The sequence below is a fragment of the Hypanus sabinus genome, chromosome 3 (genome assembly GCF_030144855.1).
Source record: "Hypanus sabinus isolate sHypSab1 chromosome 3, sHypSab1.hap1, whole genome shotgun sequence".
Taxonomy (NCBI): domain Eukaryota; kingdom Metazoa; phylum Chordata; class Chondrichthyes; order Myliobatiformes; family Dasyatidae; genus Hypanus; species Hypanus sabinus.
This window is the reverse complement of record NC_082708.1, coordinates 120,723,102-120,742,099: the sequence shown is the minus strand read 5'-3', so window position 1 is coordinate 120,742,099 and position 18,998 is coordinate 120,723,102. Positions and strand designations below refer to the sequence as shown.

Here is an 18,998-nt window from a genome sequence, read left to right as displayed (position 1 = left end):
GTCCCAAACGAACTACTGGCTTCCCAGTAGCCACATGCATCCCACTCAATACAAACCTGTGAAAAGATCACCTCAGACTTGCCACTTATGCCCCTTTCCACTCCACAATTAAAATGGAAATAAAATTGCCTGGGCTCATCTCATTACAAGTATATTGCACTGCATTTCAATGCCATCTATCACATATTTTTAGATTTTATCAAATTCAGTGTACAATATAACACATTTTTGGTTACTCTATTCAGTATATTTTGGTGTAATGTGCATGTTAATTGGTCGTTCAGTTTTCACTGTCATTCAATTATGAATAAAACTAGTGAAAAGCAATACTCCTGTAAACAGTCCAACAGAGCATTTGCTTTTTTCAATATAACAAGCTCTCTACTCTAGGGTATCTAATTATCTCCTATTACCTACCTAATACTTTGCCTTTATTTTGAAGTTAATCCTTACTACATCTTTATCTATTCATACATTGAATATGTCATATTCTTCCAAGTAACTTTAAATCCATGTTAGGCTTTCTGATAGTTTCCCTACTAGCTTCTCTACTAGCAGAGTAAAAATTAGGGTCCAAAATATTTGAATTTCGGATTGCTTTAAATAATGGATTTATGTAAACTATCCTCCATTGCAAGGGACATCTCGTGTAACAAATGATCGTGTATATGAGTCTACAGCATACAGGTTGTAGAAATGAACTGCAATGATCATCACTACATATCAAGTGTAAACAATTACCCTAACTGGTACTCTCTTATAACACAGTGAATGTTAATGAAGAATCATCTATTGTGTCAAACAAGAGAATATCACCATAATGGTAAATAATTATTGAAAATAAATGCACCAAGTTTGAGATAAAAGTTAATTCTATACTTCTGTCTTAAGATGGTTAGTGCTTTGAGTTTAGTAATAGGCATGATCTAACCACTGGAGCCAACTGGATGTAATTAAGATCTCAATGCTGGATATGTTGGCCTAGGGGAGGTTTTAGTATTGGTGCCCTTATCCCTTTAACAGATTTGGAGGATTTTGTAAAGAAGAATTGGTCATATCTTTCTAGTGCCTTGGGCTGTTTTAGATGGTCCACGTTTTAGAACTGTATAAGAGGACACAGGTCACTGTGCCAGGTCTGAAATCTTAAGCTTCAAATTCTCTTTGAGTTAATTGACCAAGGTCTGCTCTGGTGCACTGAAGAAAATGAATTGCATTGTCTTCTGTCACCTCTGAGAGGTGACTCCTGAGAAACAGAAAGCGGTCCATATTTTCCATGGTTCTGCCAGTTATTATCAGAGGCCAGTACAATAGCTAGAGCTGGTAAAGGACCTGTGTCTTGTGGATGTTAAATATAAGGCTTATGCTTTGTATTTCATGTTACTTATAACTCATGTTCTTTTCTGTTCAATAGTTCTCCCAACATTTGTTATTCAATGTATATACATGTAGGTTATACAGTCTGGAATGATTGCCGTTCTCTCTTCTTTGGTTAAATGACTTTTTAAAACATATCCATTTGACCAAGCTTTTACATCTTTTTCTTTGGTTCAGCATTCATTTTGATTATGCTCTTCTGAATATCATGAGCAATTATATAAATGCATGATAATGTCATAGAGTTTTGACAAAGAAGTTCTTATATTCCTAGTATTAATAAAAAAGGTGCGACTTGAGTATTAATAAATTCATGTGACTTCGATCTGATAGGCTACTTGTATATTATAGTGTTTCAAGAGTTTAAAAAAAAGCTTTTTTAAAAATTTTTTTGCTCAGCATAACAAAACTTCCAATTTCCAGATACATTTACACTTACATTTCTTCCCTTCATAGATATCAGCTATCAGAACACTTCCATCAAAATATAGGCATCACGGCAACATCCTATACAAAAGCCCTTATTAGTTTAGCAGACAGGTTTGCATCTACGTACTGCAGAAAAGGTTGTCATGTTTTATGAAAACTATTTGTTTTTGATTGTACCATACACGTCAAAAAGTCCAAAGGAATTTATTCCATGATTAATTTACGCCAACCAAAAAGTCCAGGAGCCTTATTGGATATCCAACAAAGTAAAATGTTCTTCCTCGCACAAAAAGTCAGGATGTTAAAAAGTTCTTTCTGATGTGCATTAATAATACAACTGCTGGGTAAGCCTAAGAGAAAAGACACTGGGTCCAGTTCAAGCTCCATCTTCAGAATCTTTTCAATTTCACCCAAAATATCACTCCAGTATGCCTGAAGTTGGGACATCCAAAATAGTGAGTGAAAGTTCCAGTATTTACATTTAGAACACATTTGGAGAAACCCTCTTCTTAAATTTCGAGAGACAATCTGGAGTCAGGTGGGCTGTATGCAGAATTTTGAGTTGCAATGCTTTAGTTCTATTACAAACTGAAATCTTCTTTGCATTTTCACAGATGTCCTCCTATATTTCAGCTGTAATTTCTACTCCCAGCTCTTCCTCCCAGACCCTTCCCAGCTGCTCAGCCTCTCCACAAGAACATTCCCTCAGGATGCTGTAGAAAGTACTAATGGAGACTTCACCCTTAGAACAAAACACCCTCTTTTCTATGTCAGAACTATAGAAACCAGTTAACAATGATGTTTTTTCTGTATATGATCTCTTATCTGAAAGAAACGAAAAATATCCTTGTTGGGTATGTTAAATTTCTGTACTATTTGACTAAAAGACATTATTGTTCCTTCATCAAATAAATCTCCTAGATAGAAAATACCCTTAGATATCCAAAGTTTAAATCCAGAATCCATTATGCCAGGCTGAAAATCTGGACTGCTGGTTATTGGAGTGAAGGGTGATATTTTCGCTGCGTTGCCCTCAATTTGTTGCACCGCCCTCCAAGCCCTGACTGTATTAATTGTTATTGGATTGTGACAATATTCCTTAACTAGTTTTATCTTATTGAGGAAGAGCAAATTAATAAGAGGGCATTTTGCTTTTGAAGCTTCAATGTCTAGCCAAATTGAGGAGGGGTCCCTGCAAACCCAGTCGACCACATAAGATAAAAAGGAATTTAATTGATATTTTTTGATATTTGGGAAATCCAGACCCCCTAGACTACTGGGAAGCTGTAACTTAGACATTTTAATACAGGGTCTTTTTTTATTCCAGATGAAAGAAACAAACCAGCCATTTATTTTTTTAAGTATTTGTTGGGTAAAAATGACTGGAATCATTTGTATTGGGTAGAGCAGACGAGGAAGAATATTCATTTTGAGCAAGGATATAAGGCCAAGCCAAGAATTGGGAGAAGTGCTCCATCGCTCAAAATCCTGTTTGATTTTGTCAAATAACTGTGTGAAGTTAGCTTTGAACAATTGATCAAACGGGTGTGATAAATATGCCTAAGTAAACAAAACCTGTCTGCGACCATTTAAAGGGGGAAAACACCCTGGCTGTTAGGTACCTGCTGCAGATTTCCCAGAGACATAGCCCCTGATTTAGTTATGTTAATTTTATAACCTGAAAAGGCACTAAATTAATTGATGCATTGTGTAAGTAGTATAACCCTGATATAGCAGGGTTTGATAAGAAAATTAGAGCATCATCCGCATACAAAGTAATATTATGTGACTTTAGTCTTATGTCTGGAGCAGATATTTTGGGATCTCGCCGAATAGCCTCAGCCAATGGCTCGATCACTAATGTGAAAAATAGTGATGATAAATGGCAGCCCTTCCTCAGAAAACTAAAATTATCTGACCTAATACCGTTAGTCAACCAAAGGGTCATTATAAAGAACTTTCACCCATTTAATAAAATTATTGCCCAAACCAAATCGTTCTAAAGTGGAATAAAAGACACGGCCATTCAACACGATCAAAGGCCTTTTCTACATCTCAGGAAACCACCAAGCTGTCCACTGCCTGTTGCTGACGTGCCTGAATCACATTAAGAAATCTTCTGATATTGTTAGATGATCTACGGTCTTTTACAAAACCTGTTTGATCCTCTTTTATGATAAAAGCTAACATAGTTTCTAATCGCAACGCTAAGGTTTTAGATAAGATTTTAAAGTCAACATTTAACAATGAAATAGGCCTGTAGGAGGCACAATCTTCAGGGATCTTTCCTTTCTTAAGAATTATGGAGATATTAGCTTCTCTCAGTGATGGTGGGAAAAGACCACAATTAAATGCATGATTGAACATGTTTAGCATAGGCTCTGATAATAACCCTGTGGACACTTTATAGAATTCACTAGTGAGTCCATCAAGACCAGGGGCCATCCCACTTTGGAGCTGTCTCACAACTTCCTGTATCTCATGTATAGATAACAGCGCTTTGAGGAGGGACTCCTGTTCAGAGGAAATGCCTAGGAGATCTAAATTCCTGAAAAAGAACTCCATCCTAGATTGTCCATCATTACATTGCTCAGATTGATACAATTTATAATAAAAATTCTTAAACACAACATTAATCATTTTAGAATTACTAGTGAGGGCTCTTGTCCCATCCCCAATTGAAGAAATAGTCTGAGAGGCATTTTTTTTTCTAGCTAAGTAAGCCAAGTACCTATGTGGTTTTTCACCATGTTCAAACAATTGTTTAACAAATGTCAATTTTCTTTTGGCTGCTTGTGTGAGTAAGGAGTTTAGTGTGCAGCGTAGGGCTGTGATATTCTGTAATTTGGCTGCTGAAGGCTTATTAATATAATCCTTTACAGCTGCCGCAAGCCTTGCTTCCACTAGGCGCTTCTGTTCCGCAGCTTGTCGCTTCTTACTAGCAGAGCAGGAGATAATTAGTCCCCTTGCATAGGCCACAGGTTTTCCAGAGATGGACTACTCGCTGACTTAGAATTAATAGATAGGAAAGTTTTGATTTTGGAAGTAAAGTAGTCTATAAATTTATTATCTTTTAGAATAAAAGGATTCAGCTCCAATGTCTAGATTGTGCTGAATTATCTTTGGGCTTATATAATATTTAAATATACTGCTGCATGGTCAGAAATAGCGATATTTCCAGTTGTGCAGAATACAACTAAATCTAGGAGTAGTTTGGGGGTCAGTAAAAAGTCTATTCTGGTGTAACCCTTGTGTGGATTAGAAAAAAATGTGAAGTCTTTGTCTGAGGGATGTAACAACCTCTAGACATTCACAAGTCCTAGTTCTCCACATAAACCCATGATTTGTTTGGACTGTGAGGAGAGCAATGGGGGACCACTAGGCACTTTATTCATCATTGGGTCCATGAGACAATCAAAATTCCCACCTACAATAATGTTTTGTATTGAAAAGCTTGTAAGTTTGGAAAAAGCACCTATTAGGAATTTGAGAGGATGAGCTGGAGGACAGTAAACATTGAGAATACCATATTCCTTTCCATATATTGAAGCCTTAACAATCACAAATCAACCATACTTATCCTTAATGAAGTCTAAAAAACAGGTTTTCTTAAAGTCTTGCCAATCATGTTGATGATGTCTTGACCACATGACCAACTGCTGACCAATCACCACCCTACAATAATTAAATGTAAGGTGTGGGAGCCTTGCTTATACATGGATGTCTTTGTAAGAGGCAAGGAAAACTGTTACAAAAATGATTATTTTCTGGAGAGTTGATATTTTTCTATACTAGCTCAAGAAAATAGATTCTTAGCTTTTAATTCAGGGTAAATCCTTTCCATGTTGCATTAAAGAAAGGAAATGAAGTCATAGCACAGATTGACAATTGTATTTTCCATTGCTGATAATGGAGCTATGTGTCAAAGTGCCCATAAATTTCACTGTTGTCAAAGTATATGAAATCGAAAGTGTAATGGAACAGATCTAGCATCTTCTGTAGAAAAAAATGTTGAAATTTATCTTAATGCAATTTAATTTGCTTTTGGTTTTGTAGTAATGAAACAAGCAGTCCCTGATGGTTAATGTATGAAGGTGGTGATCTTAGTGAGGAAGAAATTCTGACTAACATTATAGTTGAGTCTCTGAAGTCGAGACCTATTCAGCAAGGTCCTTTGGATATTTAGCAACTGGGTAAACCATGCCTCTAGTGAGAAACAATGCCATTCACAAACATTCAAAAGCATTTAAAATGTTTTAAAGATATCATACTATTAAAAGCTACCAGTTTTTAAATCATATAAGTGTACATTTAAAGCAATTAGAATACCTGGAAATAATTGAGTACTTTTAATACATTTTGTAAATCCATTTATTGAAAACATGGAAATGATCTGAAAATTGGCTATCTTGGAAACATTCCTGTCCATTGAAATTGAATGCATTTGATAAACATTTAGCAACCATATTTCCCAGTGTACCTGCTGGGAAATCCATGAGAAATCTAGCCATGGAGCACAATCAGAAAGGCAGTGGAAGTTCAGAAGTAGCACTCAAAGGTGTTTTGAATTGTCAGTCTGAATCTCTTTCTAAAGAAGACCATATTCGAAATTCAATTTACTTACAATATCCATCCTGTCCCATTTATATGTGACAATATTGGTCTTTTGCCAATCAGAGGAATACAGTCGGCCCTCCTTATCCACGAGTTCCGCATGCGTGAATTCAACCAAACGCGAGTCGAACCCAGAAGTGATCTTCCAGCACTCGTTGTTTGAGCATGTACAGACATTTTTTCTTGTCATTATTCCCTAAACAATGCAGTATAACAACTATTTACATAGCATTTACATTGTATTTGGTATTATAAGTAATGTAGAGTTGATTTAAAGTATACAGAAGGATGTGCGTGGTTATCATGGATCGAGATTAAAAAAATCTTAAGTTCTCTTACTAAGTAAGTCAGAACAGCTACATCCAGTATTATTTAGCTTCAGTTAGTCAAACGTTTGTCTTAGAAAATAGTATGTGTTACCTTTCTATGCATATTAAAATACTTAGGAAGCGTATGTATTTCAATAATTAAACCACTGCGTTGCTTAGTAATAATTGTAGCTTTCATCGGGGCAGGGCCTTTCTCACGTTATCCTTTAAGATTGTTCTGATCGTTGACCGACTGTAGTCTACCGCTTTTCCAATGACCAATGGCGTTTCACCTCTTTCCGATCACTTTATTATTTCCACTTTATTTTCAATCGTGATTATTTTCGTGAACAGAAACACGGCAGATTCAGAGCTCCGCTGGGTCCTAAAGACCACCGCTCTGGGACAGGTCTGGGGTTCCGCGGGGTCCTAAAGTCCACTGTAGTGAAACAGGTTAAATAAGGGACTTGGGCATCCACGTTTTTTGCTATCTGCGAGGGATCCTGGAACCAATCCCTCGCCGATGAGGAGGGCTGACTGTATTCTTATAGATTTTTCTACAACAATTTGCCAAGTAGAATGGCCTACCAATAAAATATTGTTACATTTTATTTGCTGGGCCATGTACAGAATGAGGTATAAATTGAAGTATGTAAAATTGCATGACTTTAATACATTGTTTTGTCCAAACTCTGTAATTAGTTGATTCCCTGAATGAGAGATATTCTGATTAGGCTCTGCCTCAACTGGTATGTGCCTTTATTGCAGCAGCTTGAATGAAGAGCATAGCACAGTTGGTAACAAAGATGGTTTGGTGCTCCAATACAGCACTTTTAACGTGAAGGAATAAGGAAGCAAAATTCTGAGAAAGGGCATGTGTGGAGTGGGGAATTGTAGGAACAGCAGGGCAAATGATTTACTATTTTGGAGTCTCAAAATATGTGCAGACCCAGCTATTTTCCCTTTATCTAGAAAGAGTGGAGATGTACTTTATAGCCAGTGTTGCAGGAGAGGCCATGGAACACAGAAACATGACAATGTGCGAAGCAAAGAATTGGTCCAGCTGCTGCCAGTCATTCAAAACAGTTGTGAGTTTACTGTGTTGTTATGGGCAACTATAGAGGTATTGTACAAAGATACAGTTAAAACTTTAAAAAGGCATTTCAATCTAATGCTGTCAGAAATCTTTGAAATGTGTAGGTTTGGTAAATGCAGAAGGGAGTAGAAAAGCAAATTGGTGTGTAAATTCATTGGTTAAAAAAATGGGCAAATAATATCACATTGAATGTGTAATTTTCAGGCTTTAATAGAGGGCTTGTGGGACTAGTTGAAATTACATTGTAGACTTGATGATCAGGCAAGTATGTTAGAAATCCACTGGTACGTAAATGGAACTTAAAAATGTGTGCCACTTTTGCCCAGAACATATGTTGGATCAGTGAGTAGTCTTTTGGAGGCAGTGACGGCGATGTGCCTTTCTAGAAAGCAAATTGGACATGAAATAAGATCTTGACGAGAAATGGAAAATTTGCTAAGGTGGATGTGGGCTTTTCAATACTTGATGATAAAGATTCAAACCACATTTATTATCAAATAATGTATAAATTATACACCTTGAAATTTGTCTACTTACAGGCAGCAACAAAGCAAAATACTCAAGTAACCCAATTTTAAAAAAGGCCAAAAACCACTGCACAGAGAAAGAGAGGGAAAAAATAACACACATCTCATGCAAACAATAGAAGCAAGCCAACAGCATCCCGAACCAGACTGAATCCCAGATCCACTCCCCGAACAGTTTTAGGCCCAAGCCTAGCCTCAGTCCCCAGTTTCCACACCAGTGGGGCAGAAACGCACAGCAGCTCGCTCAGTTCACAGCCTCGGTGCAGCAGAGAAAGGAATGAACATTCACAGGACAGCAAGCAAAATCTGCCCAATCCTTGCCCCCGGTCCCGATACTCAGGCTTTCAGTCTGGCTGTGCTGGTGTTTAAATTGTCCAAGCACCAAGTAGTGCCATGTTCCAGGACCCAGATCCAGGTGCCCTAATATGCCTGGGCCGCCCCCGCCCGGAGCCATTCTCGATCACACCAAATTGGCTCAGCACTTCCTCGCACTAGGTTAGGTGGATGGGCATTGAAACTCTTCCATGTCGACTCCTCTCCAAATCACGCATACCATCTCTGGCAATAATACAAACTCTGTCTCTGTCTGCACTTCACAATGCCCCAGCATGGCTCATCCCCCAAGCCAGCCTCACCTCCACCTGCCTCCTCACTATCTACGGTGATAGTTCACTGCAATTTGCTTCGTGAAAGATGTTATAAGAAATGTTTTTAGTCAATTCTCTTGCCTTATGACGTACCAGTAAGCTGTTAAACCGTCTTCGGTAGCGCCACCTTAAACCGGATAAAGTGTTTATGGTCAACATGAATGATCTTTAAGTACAAATAATAACTGACATAGGTTTGAAACTCTCATTAATGAATTTAGAAGCAAATATTCGGCATATCGTCATCAGTCTATTACAATTCTATGAGAGTATTTGTGTTATAAGAATCCAGTGCGAGGGCATTGAAAAACAATTGCCAGTCATTAAGTCTATCTGGTCAAAATTACCATTGTTGATGGATAGAAACTATTTATGGGGCACTGCATTGTTATTGGATTCTTGTTCATTCTGAGAGTGAGGCACCCAAAGTCTTACTGTGATCCTTGGTACAATACCAACAAGACGTGCAGCAACAAGGTCCAAATGAAGCTCAAATTTGCATCATTGGAGAGGCAAGCCTATTTTTGTCAACCCAGATAAGTTTCTTAAGCACCTAACCAATAGATGAAGGAGAAGCTGTGAAAGATGGAACAAAATGGGCCATCAGTATAGATCTGACATTCCTTCATCTTAGCAGTTTTGATACATTAAGTGATTGTGTTGGTTGTGATCTTCATGGCAAGTAAAATTCTGAGATTCTTCTGGGGCTAAGTAGTGACCTTTAAAAGAGCCACTGAAGATGTGCAATATCCTTATCCCCCATTCAAGATTGATTTGGAGATGAGTCAGGTCCATAATGCCCCAGCAATTTGTCTCATGCCTATACACAAGTAAATCAAGAGCCAAAGATTCTAATAACTACATGAGAAAACAAACCATAAGCATTGATTACTGTATGAGATGAAGTCAGCCCCTAAGATTTTGCTTTCAGGTACAGGCAAAATGGTGCAAGAGATCCTAACAAGTCTATAGAATCAGAATGACATGTTTCCTAAAATGGTTCAGAAACACTTGAAGGTGTTGGACAAGGTTCTCCACAGATTATGAAAATGCAGAAAATGCAGTGCCATCTTAAACCGGATAAAGTGTTTATGGTCAACATGAATGATCTTTAAGTACAAATAATAACTGACATAGGTTTGAAACTCTCATTAATGAATTTAGAAGCAAATATTTGGCATAGCGTCATCGGTCCATTACAATTCTATGAGAGTATTTGTGTTATAAGAATCCACTGCAAGGGCATTGAAACAGAATGTGTGGGTTATCTTGTAACTTGAACTTGTTTATCAAGGGATCAGAATAGACTGCTACCACCAAATACACTCCGGTCCTGAATATAAATTCAATTTTATTTTATGATATGCAGTTGATTTTTATTTCCTCCTGAAGCACCCCGATGAGCCACTCGTTTGCACAATCACAATCTCTAAAGTGTCTGAGTTTAATTACTGGAAGCCTAAAATTTGGCTTTGGTGACAGATATTTACAGATAGCTCAAAAAAGAGCTGCAGTTTCAGAGTCACACAGAGATCCCAATGGAACTGCAACCCCGTAGACATCAGTGGCAATAATTAATTTCTTAAATCTTCATTCTCTGTACATATCCTTGCTCACCAGGAAACTGTGCTGAGAAGTTCCCTGAAATGTTCTATTGATTTGAAAAACTGGTTTGTGCACCCCAAATTTGTTTCCTGCACAGGCCTTGCTCTATGCTGGGAGCACAAATTCCTTTTAATCAGTTCTGTATGTCAGGGAAAATGCAATATCAAATATCAAGTTAATGTAAAGCAACTTTGGTAATTTGGTGTGCTTGTATTGGAATAAAGTTCTCTGTCTTTTCCTACAGAATATGTATTAGTTTCTAAATTATATCTACCTAAAATGAATTTAAATGTTCTGTAAAACATTTCGTGTTTGTAATTTGAGAATGAAAAATAATTTTCCCCAAAAGCTAAAAATGAAATGGGTGTCAATTTCTATTATATACAATATAGAAAAATGTTCTATGGTACTTTCATTTCAGTGTTCATGAGATGTATCCTTCTGTTTAATATTAATCACTAAATTGCATGTCATACTTTAGTATACTGTACCCATAATCTGGAAACATAATATATTTTAAGCATTCCAATTTATCAGTAAGTTGCCTAATTTTTAAACATAAAAGAATACAAGCTATTGGTTGAAAAGCTAATACTTGAATCAAAAGTTGTATGTGCCCGTTTTCATGCTATGAATAAAATTATATAATCATTGGCAATGCTTTTAATTTCATACAAAGTGAACTGTAGTAGAAAATTTCTGCACTTGACATTTCAATACTTGGTTATATCCTGTTATATTTTTCAGCACTTGGCTTTCACAAGAACATTTTAGGTAGTTATTTACTATGTTACCACAATTCATTCTGTATTAGTGGACTTCTAAATATTAGTAACTTCACTCAAACGTATCACAAACAGGAAAAAACTGGCAAGGCTCTTGCAATTCTGCTGTATTAAATTACAGTAGGCTTTGGAAAACTCCTTTCCTTTTACAGATCTAGCAGAGCATTTAGTTGGTGCCTACTTTAATCGCAGCAGTCAAGACTTGCTGACTCTAGCCTTGCAATATCCTTAGAACTGTAAAGATTATCTCCATTAACTGAGCCACTTAATTGTTGCCAAAGGTGTAGTCTCGGTGTAAACGCACAAATGTGAGGCAATGTTACTTGACGTCAAATGTATACATCTGCTTTGTAGCCCTATAGATAAATCCATATCATAATGGAAGGATGCTTAAATGTAGAGTTCTGTGTTTAGAGTTAACTAATGTCATTGCCTTGGTTACCATTTAATGTTTTTTTAATTGGAAATTGCAAACAATCATTTAAGTATTGGTCTAGCATAATTCAGCATATTACCCACCATTTCATGCCTTTGTTTAAATATCACCACTGCTTCTTGTCAGCATTTGAAATGAACATAGCTAGATTCTTAGTGCTCGACTTCAAACATTTCTATTGTGAAACCTTTGAGGTTATTATTAGGCATGTACATTCCAGACTGGTCTTTTTAAAGTTATATACAAATCATATGTAGCATTTAAGTGAACGCATGTGTGCAATGATATGTATTCCTGTGCAGAGCACTTTTCTACATCCTGATTGGATTGAAATCATTATTTAACCCTTGTTTCAAATACATAAATATACGAAATGTAAAACCAGATGCCCCCCTTTTAAAGACTGTAACATTTTGAATTTTGTAAGGCCTCAAAAATGAATAGGCGCCATTGAACTAGTTGAAAATAATGGATAAAAGATTGTTAGGAAAAGATAATTCATTTCACTGCTAAATATAGTATATTAAATGTGACTTGGATTTTTTAATCTCCACTAGCGGATTCAATGACTATATAGAGGTCACCATTTAGAGTTGAGTGATTCACCAGATGAAAGAAAATCACAGATAAGGAAAACAAATGCTTTTCTAGATTGGTGTATGCTCTCATCTGACATTTGGGAGGTAGTGGCACTAGTGAAGAGAGAAAGTGAAAGAACCATAGGTAGTTGAAGCCATTTACTTTTTATTTTTCTGGATGGTAAGTGATGTACAGGTAGGATATAAAGCAGTGAATGAGGAAGTTAAAATAACATAACATCAAAGGAAAGCATTTCCTTTTCCTCAATCTTAAAAACATGCATTATCCACTGTTACAGTCAAGATTTCTCCATCTACATAAAAGGCTGCAGATACTGACCATGGTAACATTTTCTGTGACATCAGTAAGATCTTTTTGCAATTAAAAGATTATTTATTTTACAGATGCTGTGGCTAAGATATATTTGCTTGTCAAAATCATTGCACAGAAATGGTCCCAAAGCACTGTCGATCTTTTTAATCTCCTCAAATCAAAGAATTATGTACTTGAGTATTTATTATCTCATCCTTTACAGCTATCTCCTCCAGTTGTTTGATTTTTTTCTCCGAAAATTTATTAGCTCTCACTTTCTATGTTAAGTACATGATAGGATAAAAAAAAACTACTGTATTGGGGTAATAGAAGATCTAATATTCTAATAATTCATATATGATGTGATGTTAATAAGATGTATCTAGAAATTATTAAATCCATTCATTATCTTCTCAGGACATGGTGCAGAATATTGTTTTAATAAAATAAAATATCATTAGTAGGTCATGAAATACAATATATTCATCTAAAATTGAGTTAATGGTGATTTTTAAAATTTCTTTTTAGGTAAACTAACTCAGGTGATTTTTGGACACTGGGATGTTGTAACCTGTTTAGCCAGATCTGAGTCATACATTGGAGGTGACTGTTACATCCTGTCAGGGTCACGTGATGCAACTCTACTTCTCTGGTACTGGAATGGGAAAAACCATAGTATTGGAGGATACCCAAACAGTAAGTAAAGGAAAAATAATATAAAGTTCCATTTCTATGATATTTCTGTTGTTTTGCTTTCAATTAATGTTTCATGACTCAAATTTCGGTTGCAGTAATGCTAAAGGAAAGTTATAGCCTAGAATTTTCACCCAACAGTAAGCTACTCATGCTTACTGTGGCCCTCTGTGGCTTGCATTAAAAAAATCATATTTTGATGGTGTCACTTTGAAACCAACCCAGCCTGATCTTCATCCCCTTGATCTGTGAATTACTATGATAAGCTTCAAAGGGCAGTTGGATGGTACTGTGGGCAGCACAGAACTTGTCCGCTAAACAGTTGAAAAGAACTTTGACAGTTGGCTAAACAATGAACATAAACCAGCTGTTGAATTTGACTAAAAAATGGAGAATGTTTCTGAATGTCTGAAATCATGTTGTTTAAAAACATGCAGAAGGTTTATCTAAACCAAAGAAATCATTTCAGCAATTTGAAAAATGGGAACACTTTTTAAAAACAAATAAAAAATAACTAACTCAGTTGTTTAGAAAATAAAACGTGAATTACCTCGTACATTGATCCTTTCCATTTGTGTAAATGTAGTCCATGTTCGTGCACTTGGTCCAACATAGCACAATAGGCAGGTTCTCCAGCCTAAATGGTGGGGACCTGCCACACCTTCACTCCACTGATGGATTTGGTCCAATGTGGAACATGCACTCAGAATAAAGCAGGTAGAAAAAAGCCAGCTAATTTGGGACTGGCAAAACCCCAGATATGTGCACAGGAATCCTGAGAATGCTGTCATCTATATAAAGACGTGCATCTCCCTCTCAAGTTCTTGACCATCTCCCAAACAAAGTTCTTAATTTTCCTCTGAAATTTAAAATGAGATTTTAAAATTAACAGCAATCAAAATTGGCTAGATTTTTGTTCATTTGAAGATAAGTGTATCTTTGATTGGACTAGCTTTTATGGTGCATTGCTAATTGCCCTAGAGAAATTATGATGTCACTTTTTTTTCAATTTGTTTACAAGCCAGCAGAATCAAGTATAATTCCTCCAATCCTAGCAAACTGACGAGTAAATTTTCCAGCACTTTCCCACAAAACTTAATGGGAAAGTTTTCCTTTAATTGTCTTTTTACCATTCACCTTTCCTTATCATCATGTTAAATCACAGTGTTCCATCATCTTTGCTTCAAATATGTGTTCATTGTTTCTGCTTTCAGAATCCAATACATATGGCAATTCTAACCTTAAAATTGACAGCCCCATTTTCACCATCCTTTTTCTCTCCATAATGTTTGAATGTACTGTTACTTACCAAACTGTGGCCATCTTTCTTTGAATTCGGTGTTTAAGTCCTTTGCTCAAATTTTTGTCCCTACCACACTTCTGGAAGAGCTGTACCGGGTGACATACCATATCTGACTTTGGATTGCATAGAGGAAGAGAAAGTTCAAAAGTAGATGACACATTTTGTGCGCCACAGTTCTTGAGAAGACATTGGATTATGCATAATTAGGCACTTGACAAGGTCCAATATGAAGAAGTTATGTTTGAGCAAAGTGCCCATTGTGTGAGTGGACCAGTGTTAGAATGGGGAGTTGAGGCTTTGGCGAACAGAGCTTTTTGCACATTTAGAGCTGTAGGGATGCCGGGCAGAATACTGAAATGCTCCTGTTCTGGGAAGTGGGAAGGCAGGGAGACCTCCAGTGTCACTGATGACTACATCGGCAAGAGGTGCATCTAGCTGCAGCTTCCATCAGACATTATTAAGAAGTTGAAGCTGGAACTTGATCAACTTCAGATCGTTCAGGAGGCTGAGGAGTTGATAGACAGGACATACAGGGATGTAGTTATCCCTAAGGTGCAGGACACAGATGACTGGGTTACTGTCAGGAGAGGCAAAGGGGATAGGTGGCCAGTGCAGAGTACCTCTATGGCTGTTCCCCTCAACAACAGGCATATCACTTTAAATACTGTTGAGGCAAATTACCTAGCAGAGGAAAAACACAGCGGTTATGTCTCTAGCACTAAGTCAGCAAGAGGGGAGAAAAGGCAAGCTGTAGTAATAGGGGATTCGTTGGTTAAGGGAATAGAAGGGAGATTCTGTGACCGAAACGATATTTCCAGATGGTATGTTGACTCCCAGGTGTCAAGGTCAGGGACATCTCAGATGGAGTCCACAGCATTTTTAAGTGGGAGGGTGAGCAGCCAGAGGTTGTGGTTCATGTACTAATGACATAGGTAAGGGGAGTGATGAGGTTCTGCAAAGGGAGGTAACAGAGTTAGGTACTAAGTTAAAAGGCAGAACCTCCGGGGTTGTGATCTCGGGATTGCTACCTGTGCCATGTGCTAATGAGGCCAGAAATAGGAAGATTATACAGTTTAACATGTGGCTTAGGAGTTGGTACAGCAATGAGGGTTTCTAATTTTTAGGTCATTGCTCTCTCTTCCAGGGAAGCTGGGATCTGTACAGAAGGAATGATTTGCACCTGAACTCCAGAACAAATGGTGGAGTGGTTCTAGGGAAAGGTTTTGTTGACCCTGCACACAAAGTCAGGAACCAAAAGGCTGAGCATTGTAGGAGTAATGTTCTGAGCTGCATCTATTTTAGTACAAGGAGAACTGTTCGATAAATCTAGGGCATGGATCAACACATGGAATTATGACATTGTAGCCATTAGTGAGACTTGTTTGCAGGAGGGGCAGTACTGGCAGCTCAATGTTTGGAGGTTTCATTGTTTTAGACGTGATAGAGTGGGAGACATTAAAGAGGGAGGAGTGACATTACCAGTCAGTGAAAATGTGTCAGTGCTGAGACAGGATAGACTGGAGAGCTTGTTCAGTGTGTTCAAAGAAGTTCCAACCACAGACAGTAACATACCAGACAACACACACAAAATGCTGGTGGAACACAGCAGATCAGGCAGCATCTATAGGGAGAAGCACTGTCGATGTTTCAGGCCGAGACCCTTCGTCAGGACTAACTGAAAGGAAAGATAGTAAGACATTTGAAAGTAGGGGGGAGGGGAAAATGTGAAATGATAGGAGAAGACCGGAGGGGTTGGGGTGAAGCCTCCAGTCTTCTCCTATCATTTCGCATTTTCCCAAAATATCGACAGCGCTTCTCCCTATAGATGCTGCCTGACCTGCTGCATTCCACCAGCATTTTGTGCGTGTTGCTTGAATTTCCAGCATCTTCAGATTTCCTCATGGTTGCCTAGTAACATACCAGATCTTGTATTGGGAATGAGTCAGGGCAGGTGACAGAAGTTTGTGTAAGGGAACTCTTTGCATCCAGTGATCATAATGCCATTAGTTTGAAGCGAATTATGGAAAACGATAGATGTGGTCCTTGGGTTGGGATGCCAAACTGGAGAAAGGCCAATTTTGATAGTATCAGCAAGTATCTGGTAAATGTGGATTGAGACTTGTTTTCTGACAAAGATATACTTGGTAAGTGGGAGGCCTTCAAAAGTGAAATTTTCAGAGTACATAATTTGTATGTTCCTGTGAGAATAAAAGGTGAGGTTTAAGGAACCTTGGTCTTTGAGAGATATTGAAGACCTGGCTAAGAAAAAGAACATAGTGCAAAGACAGGTAGGAACAAATGAGGTACTTAAGGAGCATAAGAAATGCAAGAGATTACTTAAGGAGATCAAGAGGGCTGAAAGAAGGCATGAGATTGCTTTAGCAGACAAGGTGAAGGAGAATCCTAATGGCTTCTACAGATATATTAAGAGCAAAAGAATAGCAAATGACAAAATTGGTCCTTTAGAAGATCAGAGTGGTAATCTATGTGTAGAGCTGAAAGAGATAGGGAAGATCTTAAATTGGTATTTGCATCTGTATCTACTTGGGAGCTGAACACAGAGTTCTAGAAGTGAGGCAAAGTAACAGCAAGGTCATGAACTCAAGTTACAGAGGAGGAAGTGTTTGCTGTTTTGAGACAAATTAGAGTGGATATATCCCCAGGGCCTGATAAGGTTTTCCCTTGGACCCTGTGGGAGACTAGTGCAGAAATTGCAGGGCTCCCAGTAGAGATATTTAAAACATCTTTAGCCACAGGTGAGGTGACGGAGGATAGCTAATGTTATTCCATTGTTTAAGAAAGGTTCTAAGAATAAGCCAGGAAATCATTGACCAGTGAGTCTGACATGAGTAGTGGGAAAGTATTGGAAGATACTCTTAAGGGCCTGGATATATAAATATTTGAATAGATAGAGACTGATTAGGAATAGTCAACATGGTGGTAGGTAGTGTCTAACCAATCTTAAGAGTTTTTAGAGGAAGTTACCAGGAAAGTTGATAAAGGCAAGGCAATGGATGTTGTCTACGTGGACTTCAGTAAGGCATTTGATAAGGTCCCACATGGGAGGTTGATCATGAAAGTTCAGTCATTTGGCATTCAAATGAGGTGGTAAATTGGATTAGACTTTAGCGTTGTGGGAGAAACCAAGGAGTGGTAGTAGATGGTTGCCTTTATGACTGCGGTCCTATGACTAGTGGTGTGCCACTGGGATCAGTGCTGGATCAATTGTTGTTTGTCATCTATATCAATTATCTGGATGATAATGTGGTAGCAAATTTGCAGATGGCACCAAGATTGGTGATGAAGTGGACAGTGAAGAATACTATCAAAGCTTGCAGTGGAACCTGGACCAGCTGGAAAAATGGGCTGCAAAATAACAGATAGAATTTAATGCAGACAAGTGTGAGTGTTACACTTAGGGACAACCAACCAGGGTAGGTCTTACTGTGAACGGGAGGGCACTAAGGAGTGTGGTAGAACAAAGGGATCTGGTTCATAATTCCTTGAAAGTGGCATCACAGGTAGATAGGGTCATAAAGAAAGTTTTTGCCACATTGGCTTTCATAAATCAATGTACTAAGTACAGAAGTTGGGATGTTACTGTATGTTGAAATTGTATAAGACGTTGCTTAGGCCTAATTTGCAGTATTGTATGCAGTTTTGGTCACCTACTGGCAGGAAAGTTTAAAACACAATTGGTAAAATACAGAGAAAATCTACAAGGATGTCCTGGGATCTGAGGACCTGGGTTACAGGGTAAGGTTAAATAGGTAAGGACTTTATTTCCTAGAAAATTGAAGATAGAAGGGAGATTTAATGGAGGTACACAAAACTATGAGGGGTATAGATTAAATGCTTTTTCCACTGAGGTTGGGTGATACAACAACTAGACATCTTGAGTTAAGGGTGAAAGGTGAAATGTTTAAGGGGAACATGAGGGGGGATCTTTAACCACTTTAGAGTCATAGAAAAGTACAGTGCAGGAACGTACCATTTGGCCCATCTGGTTCGTGCCAAGCATTTAATCTACCTACTCCCATTGACCTGGAACCAGAGCCCTCCATACCCCGATCATCCATGTTCCTAGGCAAGCTTCTCTTAAAGCTTGAAATCAAGCATATGTGCACCACTTGTGCTTGCAACTCGTTCCACACTCTCATGACCCTCTAAGAAAAGAGGTTTCCCTTCATGTTCCCCTTAAACTTTTCATCTTTCAACCTTAACCCATGACCTCCAGTTATAGCCCCACCCAACATCCCATCTCCTGAACTCAATACTTTGTTTCCCACA

The 18,998-nt window shown here is 37.9% G+C and overlaps 1 protein-coding gene across 1 annotated transcript in view; it reads left to right on the top strand.

Annotated features, from left to right (window-relative positions):
• lrba (LPS-responsive vesicle trafficking, beach and anchor containing) overlaps positions 1-18,998 on the top strand; it is an 817,631-nt gene that overhangs the window by 759,114 nt on the left and 39,519 nt on the right. The window contains exon 52 of the mRNA XM_059965020.1: positions 13,241-13,408. Within this exon, the coding sequence (XP_059821003.1) occupies positions 13,241-13,408 (168 nt within the window). The remainder of the gene's footprint in view (positions 1-13,240; positions 13,409-18,998) is intronic.